The sequence below is a fragment of the Rosa chinensis genome, chromosome 3, assembly GCF_002994745.2.
Source record: "Rosa chinensis cultivar Old Blush chromosome 3, RchiOBHm-V2, whole genome shotgun sequence".
NCBI lineage: Eukaryota > Viridiplantae > Streptophyta > Magnoliopsida > Rosales > Rosaceae > Rosa > Rosa chinensis.
Genome location: NC_037090.1, coordinates 24,319,429 through 24,336,379, shown reverse-complemented (window position 1 = coordinate 24,336,379; position 16,951 = coordinate 24,319,429). Strand labels below are relative to the sequence as shown.

General features: G+C 38.8%; 1 protein-coding gene and 1 non-coding gene across 3 annotated transcripts; one reads left to right on the top strand and one right to left on the bottom strand.

Annotated features, from left to right (window-relative positions):
* Positions 1-307: 307 nt before the first annotated feature.
* On the bottom strand, positions 308-14,747 carry LOC112191743 (splicing factor 3B subunit 3). 2 transcript variants are annotated; one of them, XM_024331142.2, is made up of 15 exons: positions 14,364-14,747; positions 14,131-14,265; positions 13,959-14,038; positions 13,692-13,775; positions 12,595-12,682; positions 12,277-12,431; positions 10,107-12,132; positions 8,604-8,914; positions 7,701-8,016; positions 7,401-7,556; positions 7,065-7,206; positions 5,757-5,833; positions 3,748-3,878; positions 1,423-1,531; positions 308-909 (listed from the first exon to the last, which is right to left on the bottom strand). In XM_024331142.2, the coding sequence occupies exons 1-15, from the start codon at positions 14,532-14,534 to the stop codon at positions 712-714; spliced, it is 4,179 nt and encodes a 1,392-aa protein (XP_024186910.1). In that variant the 5' UTR covers positions 14,535-14,747; the 3' UTR covers positions 308-711. The 2 variants fall into 2 exon arrangements, with proteins under 2 accessions (XP_024186910.1, XP_024186913.1); XM_024331145.2 differs by lacking the exons at positions 13,692-13,775; positions 13,959-14,038; positions 14,131-14,265; positions 14,364-14,747 and adding an exon at positions 12,800-13,048.
* Positions 14,748-14,833: 86 nt separating this feature from the next.
* Positions 14,834-14,905, top strand: TRNAM-CAU. Its single transcript has one exon. It is a non-coding gene; the product is annotated as a tRNA-Met (tRNA).
* Positions 14,906-16,951: the final 2,046 nt, after the last annotated feature.

Below are 16,951 nucleotides of genomic sequence, written 5' to 3'. Positions count from 1 at the left end.
TGTGACGCCAGCAGAGACAAGATGATCCGGTGGCCGTGATGGTTATTGATTTTGTATGTTATGATTGAGCTCTATGGTTGATGATTACGTGTATATCTATCTTTTTGATTCTAATTTTGATTTGAATATTAAATTTATCATTTTTAGTTTATATTGTAACTTGGTGTTTTAATAGGGTTACAGACAGAGATATGCAATTGTTAACAGAATCAAGCTTGAGGTATGAAAACGATAAAAATTTGATACTTGCATGCACATAATTTCATCTATAATACGGGGGATTTTTTTTTGTAATTAATCCTAAACAAAAAGTAACAACAGAAATTATTTATTTATTTTCAGCCACAGGAAAAAAAAGGCGGATCCATGTAATATACAGAATAATTCTCATATTCCTCGAATCCTCGTCATACAAAAGAATGATGGGCACCACCAATGGTACAACACAAGGAACAACAAAAAATTTACATGACACGGAAATACAACCCATGTCTTTCACATTCACATGTAGCAGCTGCCCCGCTCTTTAAATCAACTGAAAGAATGTGGCTCCAAGGTGGTATTAACAGTTGAGGATTGCGAGCTTGCCAATCAACCGTTCAAGGCAACTGGACAAGGAGGGAGGTGCCACCAAAGATATTCGGCATCAATGGTTCCTTGGTTCGAGGCTTGGAAACCCATTTCCAGCTCATGTTTGAAAGAAATAAATACTTAGTTTAGGGCATAGTGAACTCGCTCAAGGAGTTGCACAACCTGATTGACAGGAACAGGTGAACTTCGCAATTTCAAACGTGACTTTACTGTGCCTTGTACACAAAGAGGTGATGATAATACATCCTCTTGTTGCATACTTGTAAGCTCCAAGAATTGAGTGAGCATGTCAGCATCAAGAATCTTGGGTACTCCAACCTGCATCAACAAATATTACATGCAAGCTCACACCACATTCACTCAGAGACAAAATAACATCAAATATTTTATGCTAATGCAGTAATCATCTCATACATTCCATACGTTTAACTGCAATAGAGCATAATTATAAGCACTCTTTTTTCCCATGTCAAAGTTCTCTCTCCAGCTAATCAAAGGAACCTTAAAACCTGGAAACCAAACCCACCAATTTATCATGGTTTTCTTGAAAACAATTTTCTCATTCAGTACTACTTAATTTGAAATACAACTGTCAACCTGGTCAAATTTAGTTTCTGAAGTATTTTTTCTCAGCCCAATCATTGGTCAGCAGTACCAGGAGTAGTAACACATTCATGGACCGCCATTACAGACATTAAAGGAAAGACGAAAAGAGAAGAGAAAAAAAGAGGTAAAAGATAATATGTCAGGTTTTATGCCTACTTGTGTTCATACAGATTAAAGCATGCAAGTTCATGTAATAGTATAGATTTAGCAACCTATATGCCTTACCGGATTTTCACGGCTACGAAACTCATTATGATCATTTCCGAGAATAGGAGCGGTTAATGGATGTACCGCCAGTCTATCTTGGACAGCTTCTAAGAGTTCATATTCTTCCCTGCAGAAACAAATCAATATATACTAGTGTTAAATACAGTGTTGAATTTGAATCAAAATTGTACCAAAAAGAAATAGAACTGAATGAAAATCTACAACAAAAGGCAAACGGTACAGCAATTTCAGGAATATTGACCATGTATTACAACAACAAAAATGGAGGATCAGTAAATCTCCATGAATCTAGGAACTTTTGCATGCACTTGAACCATAGATATTCTGGTGCATCTGTAGGCCTGTAGGTGGTTAAATTGTTAAAGGGCATGCATCTTTCTCAATTTCAACCCATCTGACATCCTTGTTGAACAATCATTAACACCAGGTTGACATCATTGAAAGATGATAGGTCGTGGCACATGGTGCTTTTGAGTGCAGGCTTGATCCACAGTCTAGAAGCCTCTCTGGCCTGTTCCTTGAGGTCCGACCAACACCTCAAGAAACCTTTCCACTTCTTTCATTGTATAATACTCAGTGTTCTAAAACTCGGCCACCCAGCGCTTAGGCGGCAGCAGACCGAGGCGAGTAACAGAAAATCGGAAGCCTTAGGCGGATGGAATTTGGGCGGCCGCCTGGGCGCTCTGGGCGTTCTGGGCGGCTAGGCGGTTTCCTCCCTTCCCCTCCCCCAAAACGTAAACTCAACATAAAACCCATTCGACCCCAAAACTGGAAAAATAGACCGCAGCTTTTATTCGCTCTCCCCTCCAAGCCACCACGTCTCTGCTCCACAACTCCACCGGAGCTCCCCAGAGCCACCGTAGCTCCTCCCCCCCCCCCCCTCCCAGCCACCACAGCTCCATGCCTTTATTCTTGGTAATGAATAAAGCATTCTGCCACTATGAATGTATTATGTTACTGAAAAATCGACGAAGAGAGAAGGTGGAGATGGTGGCCTGGTGGGTACTGGTTTCGCAAAGGAGAGAGAGAGAGAAGGGAGTGGAAGTGAGAGAGAGAAGGAAGTGAAGTGAGTGGGGTGGTTACTGACAGAGAATATAATTGTGGCTGTTAGGATAGGATGGGCACGTGGGCAACAGGAAGCATAATTTTGTTGGACAATTCAACTTCAGTTCTACCCCTCTCTCTCTCTTACCTCTATTCAATTAAATAAATAGTTAATTAAATAAATATTTAGTTTATTTTTCTTTTGAGGAAGATAAATATTTAGTTTATTACTCTTTTAAGTCTAAATAAAAGTTATAAAAATAAAAATAAAATTAAAAAAATACAAAACCGCCTAGGCGCCGCCTAGACACCCGCCTAGGCGCCTGGGCGCTCCTCCCTAGCCCACCGCCCAACTAGCGCCTAGCGATTTTTCGAACCTTGCTAATACTAGTCACGTATCTTATTTCCTCTTTTTCTAGTTTCCCATTTTTCCATACTCTCTTAAGACTTGATCATTTGATCTCTGCTTCTCAAATTGTTGAATTGATACTACTATACAAGTGATTGCTTGACTGTAAATCAAATTTATCAAATTGAAGAACAAAGATAGACCCTCCAAACTACAGAAACTTAAAGCTAAGACTGCAACCAAAATATCTGAGCTGAAGAACGTGTCAGAATTTTGCAGAGCTCAGGAAGGTGATGAGGATGAACAACAGATCCTCATCTTGATCAACACACTTTTTTTTTAGAATTGATCAACACACTTAGAATTGTGAATCTTGTAATCGTAATTCAATAGAAAAGTTAGTTAACTTGATATAGTTTTTTGTTCAAAACTCACTCATTACTCACAATTGTGGTTTATTGAAAAAAAAAAATTAGTGAAGGCCTATTGGCATGCAATCCATGTGCAGCCCATGAATAATACTAAAGGCCTTTTAGGTGGTGCTTCGGTCCAGTGATAGTTAGCGACCTACAAAGTGAAGACTTCTATTGGAGGAGCGGATTACTCGCCAAGAATTGAAAATGTATATCACCTTAACTACAAAATCAGGATACTCTGAGCTATAGTGCCTAGATAAGCAAACAAACATTGTTTCAATGTAGCATTGACTTTTTGGGAAGCTTTATTAATTTAATATGCAGGCTTAACCCTGGGAAATAGAGGGAGGGTGAGCTGAGTTTACTTGCTAAAATAAGCTAGAGCACAATAGAATTCATATACATTATGGATGTCTTACACATTTTGTTCAACGCTGGATCTAAACACATGATTATGCGCAAATCTGTTCGAACAAAATGTAAGAGAATGAGAAGGAAGGCTATTTTGCTTACCTTGATATTGGAACGAAAGTTATTATGCTTCCTAGCAGTGTACTCACAATGATACCGTTTTGAGAGAAGTCAATACTTCCATCACTGCCTTTCAATGCATCATCAGCTGGAAGTTTATATGAAAATGAGCCCTAGAAAGATCATTATTACATGTCAAGGTAAGCATCATATCATCTCAAAACAAAATTAAAAGATAATTTCATGTCCAGAATATAGTGCAAAAGTTCTAGCATTTCTCTCACTTACATACATCAGTTTCTCTGCATACTTTCATTTCAAACTATCTGCGGTTTTTTCATGTTTAATGTCAAGATAGAAAGTTACTTTCCAAGGCAAAAAGAGTATCCAAGATCAAAGGGGCCACCGAAAACCCGTTTCGCAGCCTTTGAACAAAGACCTCCTTCTACAATTACTCAAAACCATGTTTGTAGGGCCAATTCTATAGTTTGTACCGGAGGCTTTTTCTACATTGAAATACCCAGTAATAATGTCTTCAGGGCCTTAAGAACAGAACAAAAATCCAGGCCACAGGTCTCTATTCTTTCTTCTCTGTCAGAATCTTTTCCATCCAAAAAGGTAAACAAATAGAAATCTAATTTGAGACAGACATGCCTACACAAGTACACAGTAAACTTTAATTTTTGTTTTCCTAAAACTGGGACTGGGAGTTTAAAGAGTAACATTGCACTTTTTATTTTGATACCCCAAACTGATTTGTGGACTAAGGCTTGAAACTGGGGCCTGCTGCCAAACCCAAAGATCCTTAGGAGAGGAAATTGCAAATAGCTAGGTAGGACCCATGAGGATAGTGAAAAGACCATATTAGAGTAATGCCTTCGTTACTTTAGAACTTATAATATAGTAAAAACTAAAAGGGTGCGGCTATTGCCACCCTACCATTTTCTTTGTTCACCCTACAAAATATTTGAATTATTGAAAGACTATATTACCCAAATGCAAAATGACTAATAAGTACACTAATTTTCTAAAATTTAAATCTTTAGGGAAAACTAAATACATAACTAATTAAATACAAAACTACTTAATTTCTCTTCTGATAACATTATTCTTCATCTTCTCCATCCAAATTTTAATTTATTACAATTTTCTTTTTTATCTTTTTGTTGCGTCCTCATCATTAATTCGTTATTCAATTCACAAAACCATTAGTGTTAACTTCATCAAAATCTTTATAATACCTTTATAAACACCAAAAGTAAAAAATTTAAAACACGAAAAAAAAATCAATTTTTTTCTATTGCTCATAGTAGCACTTACAAATTTTTTAATATGGATTGAAATAAACGAACATTGAAACTGAATGGAAAAAATAAAAAAATGGAAGTAAATCAAATTATGATTTTATTAGGAAACTTTAATATATTTTAGGACATCTTTTTAATTGATATAAATTAAATGAGAAATTTTCGTTAAACAAAATTTCTTTTTTAATTTGATATGTCATATGATGGAGGATATTCTTGGAAAGAGAAATGGGTTGGATAAGTAAATGTAATAATTGAAATTAAAATGTAGGGTGTAATGAGCAAGTAGGGTGAACAAAGAAAATTGTAGGGTGGCAATAGCCTCACCCAAACTAAAAATATAATGGAGCATTACCAGAAACAAAATTACCAACCTATTGGTTAATTAGTATTAATCTAGGTCTCTTTAGTTATTAGTGTTCACATGCGACTTCTAGTAAGGTACTCGTTAAATTTAATTCCTTAGTGAGGTTAGCCTAATATGCCTCATTGTAACCTAAAACAAGCAGAAATGAAAACTGAACTGATATAGATTGAAACGCTCTCTTCATTCTCTTCTTCTGTCCCTCCTTTATTTTTCTTGTCACTGTCTTTCCTAGTGGTTGTGCATCACTATTATATGCCAATTTCAGATATTTGGAAATTAATAAATGCAATTCCCAGAGTAACTTCAGGCAATGAGAATTCGAACATTGAACTTCTAATAATATCTACTCAAGCTAACAAGACAACGTAAAGATGTACCTTCTTGATGCTCATAGCTACCTCACCCATATAATAAGCACAGCTCACTGTTAAATTACATTCTGGACTTGCAGTATCTGATACACATAGTAAGAATAGAAAATAGTTAAATTGTATAATTTTCAGCAGCAGAACATGCGCATGAACAGCATCTGAAGACAATAATACGACAATATATTAACAAGTTTCACTACCACCATCAGCATTGTAATTAAATTTTTTTATCTAAATTGTTAATACCGATTTTTTTTTGGTGCTGTTAGAATATCAATAAAAACATGAACGAAGCACTTTATGTTCATCAAGATTTAATGCTGCCTGAAAATATAAAAATTTGCAGAGCTAACACGCTTGGTTCCCAGAAAAAAAAAAATATATATACACACACACACACACGGAGGCATTCCAAAGAGGACATCCGCTGCAGCTCAGCTCGGGACGCGACGGGGGTTGCCGGAAGGACGCCAGGGGTCGGGCGGAGCGGTCTACAGTCGGTGGAGTCGCCGGCAACGTCGTTGCAGCGCTGCCCAGAAAACCTGCAGTTGCAGGTCAGGTTGCTGCCCAGAACCTGCAACCCTGACCTCCTCCAACCTCGAACGCTGCCCAGAACAGTCCGAGATGCCTCTGGCCTCCCTCCTGCAAGCCGCGCGCCGCCTGGAACGCCTCCGCTGCGTCGCCGTCCACACTTTAGCGAAGTGCAGACGTCCGCTTTGGAATGGACCTGTGTATATATATATATATATATATGTATATATATTTCACCATGCCACTGGTGCTGGAGAACTATTTTATAATGCCAAGCATCGTAGAATTACTTCCAGACATGCAAGTACAATATTAGCAATGGTTTCCCACACTGTGATTCTGTGTACTAACAAAAACTACATTCTAACCAGACAAGATCTCCACGAAAACCAAAATTTTGCACATGCCCAGAAAGAAAACACATTTGATTATGTTACCAGCTTCATATAAATAATAGATCTCATAGATTTTCTAAAAGGAATTTCATTCATTTGGTTGTTTCATAAATCAATTCCAATGCACAACTATCTGACAAAATCAACTTCACACATTGGAATCAAAAACATTGTGATTGCTATAAATTGATATCAGTTAATGAACTATAGTTTGAATTTCCAAACAGACAAGCAATATCTCGCCAACTTAGATCAGATGTATAAATAGTACAAAATCTGAGTCGCACATCTGCTTCTGCTCCAACTTTGTAAAGCTAAACTAGGCATCGCAGGAACACAGTAAGATATAGACCTATTGAATTGTAATTACAGAAAACCACTACTTTACCTTCTAAATAATCTGCACATGAAAGGACAGCAATGCTTCCCTTACGATCTGAAACAACAGCAGTGTTGACATCCATAAGAATGCAATCACCAACTAATCTCTGATACGGATCACAGTAAAGTTGCTGCAGCTTTTTGGACTCCTTCCCCACAAGAAAGTAAAGCAAAAAAAAAAAATATCAGGATAAATATTAGAAGTACAAGGCATGTGTATTGCTATTTCTACTTCCAATGGAAAAGCTACATGGATAAAAGGAAAATGGAGAGAGGGAAGAGAAAGAGAGATCAACTGATGTACCACGTAAACAAACAGATAGAAAGCTATAATTGCTTTTACCTCATGATAATCATAGAAAAGGATGCCATCACGACAATCACCAACAACAATTCTAGTGAAATATGCAGTCAAAGATGTAATTGTAAAGCGCGTCCTCGCCACAGCCCACTTTTTTACTCTTTGGGAATTGTCATGTGGAAAACCACATAAATAAAACTGAAAAGAAGACCAACATCTATTAACAATTGTGATGCAATGACAGAATTTACCTTAGTATCTGACAGCATGCAGTACTGTAAAGCAACCTTACAGAAACTGTATATTCAAAAGCATGCAGAAAGCACAAAGTTTACTACTTACAGCATTACCAGCAGAAGCCAAGAAGTAACGATCAAGATAAGGGCAGATTGCAAGTACCATTCCAGGCCATGGCATTGAAAAAGCTAATCGAAACTGCCACGCTTCAGTTTCTTCAAGTTTCATACCATCACAGCTAGTATCATCTGGGCTACTACAGAGACTACTACTTGAAAGCTGTTCTGTGGCATACCCAACAATTTCATGAAATGGGGAAGCTCGTTGAGAAGATGACCCTGCCTTTGAGCCGAATGTCATTGAACCACTGTCTGAATTTTGCATATTTTCAAGACAGAGAACAATAAGACGTCCCTTGGTACTGTAAATAAAATTCAGTTAGAATAGCATCTGTAAAGTTAGATATGAGTATGATTTGATAGGGACTGGCAGGTAATTAACGTCCCAAAAGACTTCCCTTCACTACATTATAGACATGGCAGGTACACATTGACAGGCACATGGTACTCTTAATAAAATCCAGTTAGAATAGCACGAGTATAACATTGAAGGAAAAGAATGGAGATATGAGTATGGATATCACACTCATATTTTGACAGGGGCTTTGTATTATGCTTTTTGTTTATTCAATAAAAGCCATTTATTTTCACCAAAAAAAAAGGGTATGATATCTCACATGTGCTATTGACCGGCCTGGCAGGTAATTAACATTGTTACTGTTAACAAAATCAGTTAAAATGGCTCGTCTACAACGTGGAAGGAAAAGAGAGATATGAGTATGATATCACACGTGCATATTGACAGGATTAGCAGAAAATTAATTGAAATCCCTGTAGACTTACTCTTACAATTGAACCAAAATATATATATATATATATATATATATAAGAGTCTGCTAGCCACAGAGAGAGAGAGAGGGGAGCTGGACAAAACAAAGAGATGGTTTACCTTTCAGCCTCACCACAGGGCATTATGGCCGACCCAGAAGACAAACTTGTTCCAACCAAAATAACCTGTTCACTTCCAACCCTCATTAACTCCATCGATTTTCCAGTTTCACCAAATTCAAGTTTGAAAGATGACAGCACCGACCCACTAAGAGGATCTACGCAACATATATCAGATGAACATGTATCATCACTCAAATTAGTCCTCATCACAAGCAATAGCCTGCTTTCACTATGATAAAAGACCCTCCTCGGAGTGCCTCCAAGATGCAACTTCTGCACATTAAGCCTCTTACTGTGCAACATCTCTACCTAGAAGCATCACATAACATGGATTAGTATCAATATATCCAACTTTGAGATAATTGAGGGGAAAAAATATCTTATTACAAAAGCACTTAATCACATATATACACAACATAAACAGAGATTTTAATATCAAGACTTCCAATTCTTAATGTTTATTTTTCACCCATTAAGCCTGCATGATACACAGTTGGAGGTCTCACAAAATCTCCCCAGCAGTGGAGAGGTGGAGAGGCCCTTGGATAACGTCAAATGACCTCACCAACTGAGCCAGCTAGTACCTAAAATTCCTAAATTTATTCCCCATGAGAAGGACAGACACTAAAATAAATTACAGTTGGAAAATTTTAGCTTATTTACTACACTATTACTTTAATAATACAAGATAAAAGTTAATAAATTAAAAACAAAAAATGAAGTAGTATCTACTCAGCTTCAAAGATATATCCGGAACAGTCAAAATGTTCAGTCTTGTTCCACAACCTTTGATCTCAGTTCTGAGTTTAAAAGAAAAATGACACTGGATATTGTCATGGAATATCTCTCTTGTTTAATGATATAAAGACATAAAGCTTATGTAAAATTCCATTATCACAGTTAATCCGCTGAATGGATACAAGCACTCAACACATTTGTTCCCTTAATCCTATAGAAGCATCTAAGTATCTAACCTGTCCAGACATCTGGGATACTGCATGAATATAAGCCAAATTCTCTTCAAACAAAAGAATGGGATATATTTTGCAACTGGAATATAATTCTTAGGTTTATATGCAATGAGAATAAGTGTTTGAGAATGAACCAATGCATGTTTAACTTCTGTTCTTTGTTATTATTATTTTTTTTTTCCCAAAAGCCATGCTGTACTACTCCAACATACTGTTCAAAATCCCATGCCAAGACCCATACTCAACAATTCAAAAACTATCATTATGATGGAGAACTCTCCACAGTTCCAAAATGTAAAAAGTAAAACATTCATGCTCAAGAAACCATGTAATCCTAAAGATCCCAGTGCTCTGAAACTAAATCTGACTGATGTAGCTAAAGAAAATCTACTTTAATATAGAATCAAAGGTAAACACTTTGTATGCGTGCTCCATTAATATCCGTAGATTGAAGGCATAATTACAAGCTAACTACAGTAAACATAAAGAAAGCTATAGACTAGCAAGATAATATACAATAGAACTCTCACCAAATGTAGACAGTTCTCTGCAACAAATAAAATTCCCTTGGGGCATTCGACATAACATACAGGAGTCACATGAGTCGAAGATTGAAATGAGATAGAAGTATATGAGAGGCTGTGCCTTGCAGTATGCAGCAACCAAGGCCTATCACTGAGAACAACTACATCACCATCAAGGGAATCACTTAAAGGAACCAGGAATACAGGAGTGATGCCAATCCGACGGGTAGCAATCAATTGCAAATCAACAGGAAAGTTGTCCTTTATATTCTCAGATAACTTAGTAGTATACATATGTCGACCAAAAGAATTTGCTGCTGATACACTGGATAAAACAGTATCGGTACTAACTGAAAGCCAATCAACAGGACTCTGAGGTCCTACAGATAAAGGCCTTCGAGAGGAAGTAGGCCATTCAAACCGAAGCAGCATTCCATTCCTCAATCCAGAAAGGACATATAATCGGTCAACTAATACAAGCCTTACATCTTGAGGAATGCAGCCACTAATAGCAGTACCAAAAGTATTTGTTAATGAAATTGCCCCAGAAGCAAGAACTCGTAGGCCTTCACTAGGTACAAGAGACAAGATTTCCACCGAAGGCTTGTGTGTTCCAATAACAAAGATATTACTGATGTCAACTCCAAATGGAAGAGCAGGGGCAGAACTCTCATCTACCAGACTATTTGAAAAACTTGTATCTTTTTTCTCGTAACGGTTCTGAGGAATGGAGATGCATGATAATTCATTTTGCAATCTCAAATGTTGCATCTCATATATCTCATAATGATGCACTGAAAGCATTCTGACCCCAAGTATGAATATAAAGCAGGGATTAGATGAAGAAACAACAATTAGATTATGCCCAACAGCACCCAAACTGATGCTCAAATTTTCTGGGAACCAAGAGGTACAAACTGGAGAAGGCAAAGGAACACCATCAGAATGCGCACCCTGGGTGGGCAGACAGAGCCTGACTGCACTTCTGTGAATCTGGACCAGCATTCCATCATTTACAACACCACATGCCAAAGTAGAAACATCAGGCTGGAAACCAACTGAATCAGTCACATCAGTAAAGCTTAAACCAACTGAGAGTACCCTGGTTTCCTCAACAAATGATAGCACAAGAAATGAATGGTAAGTATCACTCACCTTCATTCGTAATGTCCAAGTGCCAGTAATCCCTTGATATATAGGAGCAGTCCTTAGTAGCTTTTCTACAGTGATACCACTTCTAATGATCCTTAGTGACCCCTCCGGTGCCACTCCACAACAAGCAAACATTTGATCATGTTTCTCATCATGGTAATCCACAACTGACATATCCAAGACTGGGACAATGGTTTGAATAGGACTTCTGTAATTAAGTGTTCCGTTTTCCATTTTCAAGACCATCCCATCCCCCATATCTACTAGTGCAGCCAGAAACCCGCCGTCAACCCACAAAATTGCCTTGCATGGTAAACCTTTGTAAAGACACTCAGATTCTTGAACCTTAACGCCATCAGGGTTGAAAAAAATTTCAATCATGAAATATTCTCCGGTATCAGCAGAAATGATCATTCTTTGGTTTTTAACATTCCCTGGTTCCCAACTCCATGAACACACAAATTTGTGAGTCACATTCACATTGTATTTGTCACCATCTATACACATAGGATCTAAATCACTCAGTTCCAGTAACGCACAGGCAGCTACATTAAATAAACCCCCTTCGTCATCAACCTGTAGTACGCTAGACAGATCACATCCTTTAGACGACTCCTGAACAAAATTTGCCTCATCAACCACATTGGATAAGAAATTTGGGCTTGTTCTGTAGATACAATAAGGGTTGTTGGCATCTCTAAGATCCATTAAAATAGCATCACCCTCCCTAAACAGAAAAGCAAATCCATACGAATGAGGAACTTCAGCAATGCTAAGTACTAAGGGTCCATCATCTTCTACATACTGAGAAATAACATAAACATCTTGTTCTCTAATGTTCCATCCCAGTAACAGCAATTCATTACGGACTGCCCCAGTCCTGCAATGCAAAATATTCCCATTGTATTTGAGCCCAGTAAAAGTTACGAACAGAAAATAGCATGAGAAATGGCTTCTATCCTCAAACACTTGACAATTCAAAACACGATATCCTTTAATTCAGAAATTCACATGATCATCATACCTATTCATAACAACGGCGAGTATAGGATTATGTCCCTTACTTTGATTAGGATCCTGTGAAATAAAGCTCATGCTCCATATAGTACCTGATATACTGTTTTTCTGGACTCTAGCAGCATTCACATTGACTTCGTTTTCAGGGGGATACACTATTTTCTGAAATTGTGGGACAGCAGAACATTTCAATAATTTTGTGTGAATAGCTAGTGTCTGCAAAGTAAATAAAGCACTCCACGTGGTGTTTTTTTTCTTCTATTTTAACCCATATGCCATTAGTCTAACACCTATCATAAGAAGAGGGATAAAGTAGCAGCTCAACCTTATCAATAATGTCACTGCCTCCAGACATTGAAACAGAGAACATAGCCAAACGGTCTACATATGCACTAGCAGCAATGAAGCAGCCACTGCAAACACATAAACACAGAAGTAAGGACTAAAGGGAGGGAGGAAACTTTTATTAATAAACAAACAGAGTCAACCAAGTAACAAACAAAAAGAAGAAAAGAAAAACACAGAAAAACCTAAATCACAGCTGCATTCCAATCATAAAGAATGACCAAAAGAACCCTCTTCAAATTATGAAGATATCCACACCCAAAGAGACCCCAAAAAATGAACCCAATGCCATAAATGATCTCCATTCTCACTCCTAGCTTCCACAAAGATTCTTTTGTTCCTCTCCATCCAAACAAACCAAAAGCAGCCAACATAGCAGATCACCCTAAAGCCATGCCCCTTTTCCATTTCATTTTTTTTTTTAAGAGACAGCTTCTATTTTTCCCGACCCCAACTCTCTGCTAACAATTTTCTCTCCCTCTCCTCTTTATCAGCCCCGAAGAAATACTACAAAAAAAAAAACAAAAAATACTTTTATTTTTTGACATCATATTACAAATACATTTATGTTTCACAAACAACATACAGAGCTTGTGCAAAGAGCCTACTGCTAGAGAAACAAAAATAACTTCTCACATACTCTAGCTATCCTAAGATTTGCCACCGAAGCAACAGAAAACTTAGCAAACAAATAAGCAATACCCTCTTTAATCTATCATCTAGTTTCGGCACATCAACAAACTAAAGAATTTGAAGTATAACATATGACACAATGACACCACAAGAACAGCAAATACTTACATTGGAAGATAAAATATGAAGATAATGATTAAAGAATTACACCAGGAATAAACAGAGAAAAGAAAAGCCCACCATAAAGTCAATCCACTAAAGTTACATGAAAAAAGATTAAATGTTTCTAAGCTATCATTAATCAAGGTATAGCTTCCTAGATATTTCCTTTCCTACTACAGAGCTACTTCAAAAAATAGCCACCAAAATAGAGAAATTTCATCAGTGGCAAACAGCATCTTATAAAACCGCCTTTCTCCAACTAACAAAGCAATGGTGACTTACCTTGAATCAATGGCCAGCATTCTTGCAAGCTGATTCCTCGAGTTTCCAGGATTAGAAAGTTGAACTTGTGTCACAGGAAAAAACCTACACAAACATTTTGAAGTGTGATAAGAATAAGCAGCAGAGAAGAAAGAAAATGAGATCAATCGGTAAGCATAATCGGGACACTGCAAATGCTAATATTTTAAGCTTTGGTTTCTATTGCTACAGCTCATGAAGAAGTAACTAATTCAAAAATTGAACAGAGCAAAGAAAATGCATATACACCTGTGCATTTCATTGCAGAAAGATAGAACCGAGAGCTTCCCGGAATCCGAAACAACGACCAAAAGATCCTTGCCCGGCATCTACACCAACAAGAGCACAAAATTTATTTTTCTCAATGTAATAGTGAATTCTCGAAACAAAAGGCTGAAACTCGTTGAATTGAGCTAGACACCTGGCGGTTTCGGGTTCGGAATCCGTCATTCCAAGGTAGGACGGCAATGTCTTTAATGGTGCCAAACACAGGCTGCTCACACACAGACTGTACAATCCCGTCTTCACCGATTATCACCAACTCTATCGATTTCTCCTGAAATGTCAAGAATCACATATCGGATCATCTCCGTTTCTAATTCCAACAAAATCAGAACTAAAACGAGAACGGAGAGAGAGAGAGGGGGGGAAGACCTTGCCGAAAACGATGTCGCGGGAGTTGGGGAAGCGGATGTGACCGTGGAGGACCTGGAGAACGACGGTGCCACGGAGGAGGCACTTGGAGAGGTAGTGAGAGGTGCTGGAGGTGGAGGAGGAGGATGATCTGGAGTTGGCGGAGGAACACTCCTCCTCGGAGACCGCCATTGACGATGGCTTTCTAGGGTTTTCTGTATGTTATGTTGCTCAAAGAGAGAGAGAGAGTGGTTTAAATTTGTGAGAAACTTAGTTTAACTTTGTAATTGAGAGGAGGAGGAGGAGGAGGATGGTTGGTTCGATGGAGCTAAGTAAGACGTCCCGAAGTGTCGAGAGAGAGAAACACAACGCTCACCTTTTTCCAGAATCCAGATTACTACATTTGGAAATTTAAGTTTTAAGAGTAACAGGGTTTATTTCTCTAAATGAAAAGACTATATGTAATAGATTTGAACAACTATCTAACAACAATCAGAGTGGCGCAGCGGAAGCGTGGTGGGCCCATAACCCACAGGTCCCAGGATCGAAACCTGGCTCTGATATGAGAAGCTTCCAACCACTTATATTTTTATTTTTCCTGTAAATCTTACACGAATAATAATAGAAAATTGAATTATGAAAAAGTTCCTGTAAATCTTACACGAATAATAATAGAAAATTGAATTATGAAAAAGTTATGGTAGAGCTTTTAACAAGGGCTTTTTTTTTCTTCCCTTTTTTGAAGTCAATGGAAGACTAATCCATTGATGAAAATAATGACGACCTCACTCGGTCAAGCATAAAGGGTACAACCACCCCTCATATTACAATGCAAACTCGGTAGAGAACTAAAAACCGAAAGGTAATCTAAAAAAACTAAAGTTCAAAACAATGAAACTACCAACAAAAAGTGATAAAATAAAATGCGAAACCCTATATATAGGGCTGTCAATTCTGACACAACTCGAAACTCGCAAGAAATAAAGCTGGTTGAACGCCTAAGACCCTCTTGGTGTACGTCGCCACAACCAAGCAGGACCCATCACACCCAAGAAGACGTAGAGAATCATCTCCTAATCGGACCGAGAAACAGGTTCCAAAGCTTCCGGCCCCTCATGCACACCATTAGGCCCATCCTCAGTTGAAACCGAAGCCATGGAATCAGAGCCGCCACAGATAAACACTACCGCACGAGCCTTTAACTTTGTTTCTTTGACCACTAGGCCTGCCCTTCTTCTTATAGACCTTACAAGCTGACATCACATTCACCTCGACCAGACCTTCGAAATAAAATTCCAAACCAAGGTTTTCCGGTTGCAAGGTTTTCTGGTTGCAAGTTACCATCCTTAGGGTCCTCCTCCTCCCGTGGACGACTCACCCCCACCACTAAAGCATGAGCAGAGGTTCCCTCAATTCCAGGTGATGCCACTAGCTCTGGAAGCGAACAAATCTGCACCTTTTCTTCTTCAGCAAATTGGGAACCCTGAAGGGAGAAAGCAGTAAAGAAGAAATAGATGGCTGGGCATTTGCCTAGAAAACTAAGGCTGGAATGATAGGCCCCGATGCCTACTGAGACCCCGCCTCCACTACGGTGTTTGTCTCTGACACATCCTCCCTAGGGCATTGCTGCTTTCCATGATTCAGCAAAGCGCACAACTTGTAGCGCCCCAGAAGCCTCTCATACCTAACTCACAGCATTAGGACGTTGACAAGAGAAACCCTTACCCTGCGATCCAGACGCACCGAATCATTGATGGATAGAACCACCCTACTCTAGCTTCTCCCTGGCGAAGCGCTATACCATCCACTTCCAAAACCTCTCCAATCATCCCACCCACCAACCGGACAGTAGGTTCCATCAATATGCTTGATAGGATACCCTGCAGCACAACCCAGATCCAAACAAAGTCCAAACTCACCACCGAGATCTCCGAGAAGCCATCATAATCATTCAAGAGAACCATGGCATGTTGAAAACCCCATAGACCTCCCTTCTTTACCCGTGCAACATCCTGTTCATGAGTGAACATAAACAAAAACTGATCACCCCATGGTTGGACCTCCATGGTCCCCGTTAGTCTCCACATCTATCTCACCGCACTCCAGAATGAATCCAACACCATCGCCCTACATGTGTTAAGCCTCCCCACCAAATAAAAGTTGCGAGCCAAAAACTCCTTCCCCATAACCCTGAGATTCCCTAAATCCACCATTTCTTCACCTTCCTTGAGCTACAATTTGGTCACAAGCCTAGCAGTCATGGAAGCGATAGCAGCAGCCATGAAATAGGACGTCGCACACTTAAGAAACTTAAAACCCTAACCCTAGCAGAGCGAGAGAGAGAGAGAGGGGGGGGGGGGGGGGAGGGGAGTAAAGGTCGCGGTATGACCTTATATATTTCTTTTATTTAACAAGGGCTTTTAAATCCTCTTCGAAACCCTAGAGAGAGAAAAAGTGAGCGTTATCGTCCCTGTTCGGCGGCGAGCCCTGCGCAGTCGTCGGACGGGCTTTGTAGACTATGTGTGAGTCTGATGTGTTCGAGGTGGCTATTTGGAAGAGGAAGGCCGAGTTGGGTGTCGGATTTTGGTTCTGGACTTGCGGTACTTGTC

What these genes read in the sequence shown, in the direction of transcription:
- LOC112191743 (XM_024331142.2), bottom strand. Translation starts at nt 14,534, where the DNA reads ATGGCGGTCTCCGAGGAGGAGTGTTCCTCCGCCAACTCCAGATCATCC. An exon ending in TTTTCTATGATTATCATGAG is followed by an intron (nt 7,207 to 7,400) that starts GTAAAAGCAATT and finishes CTTGTGGGGAAG; the next exon opens with GAGTCCAAAAAGCTGCAGCA. An exon ending in TAGCTATGAGCATCAAGAAG is followed by an intron (nt 3,879 to 5,756) that starts GTACATCTTTAC and finishes TGATCTTTCTAG; the next exon opens with GGCTCATTTTCATATAAACT.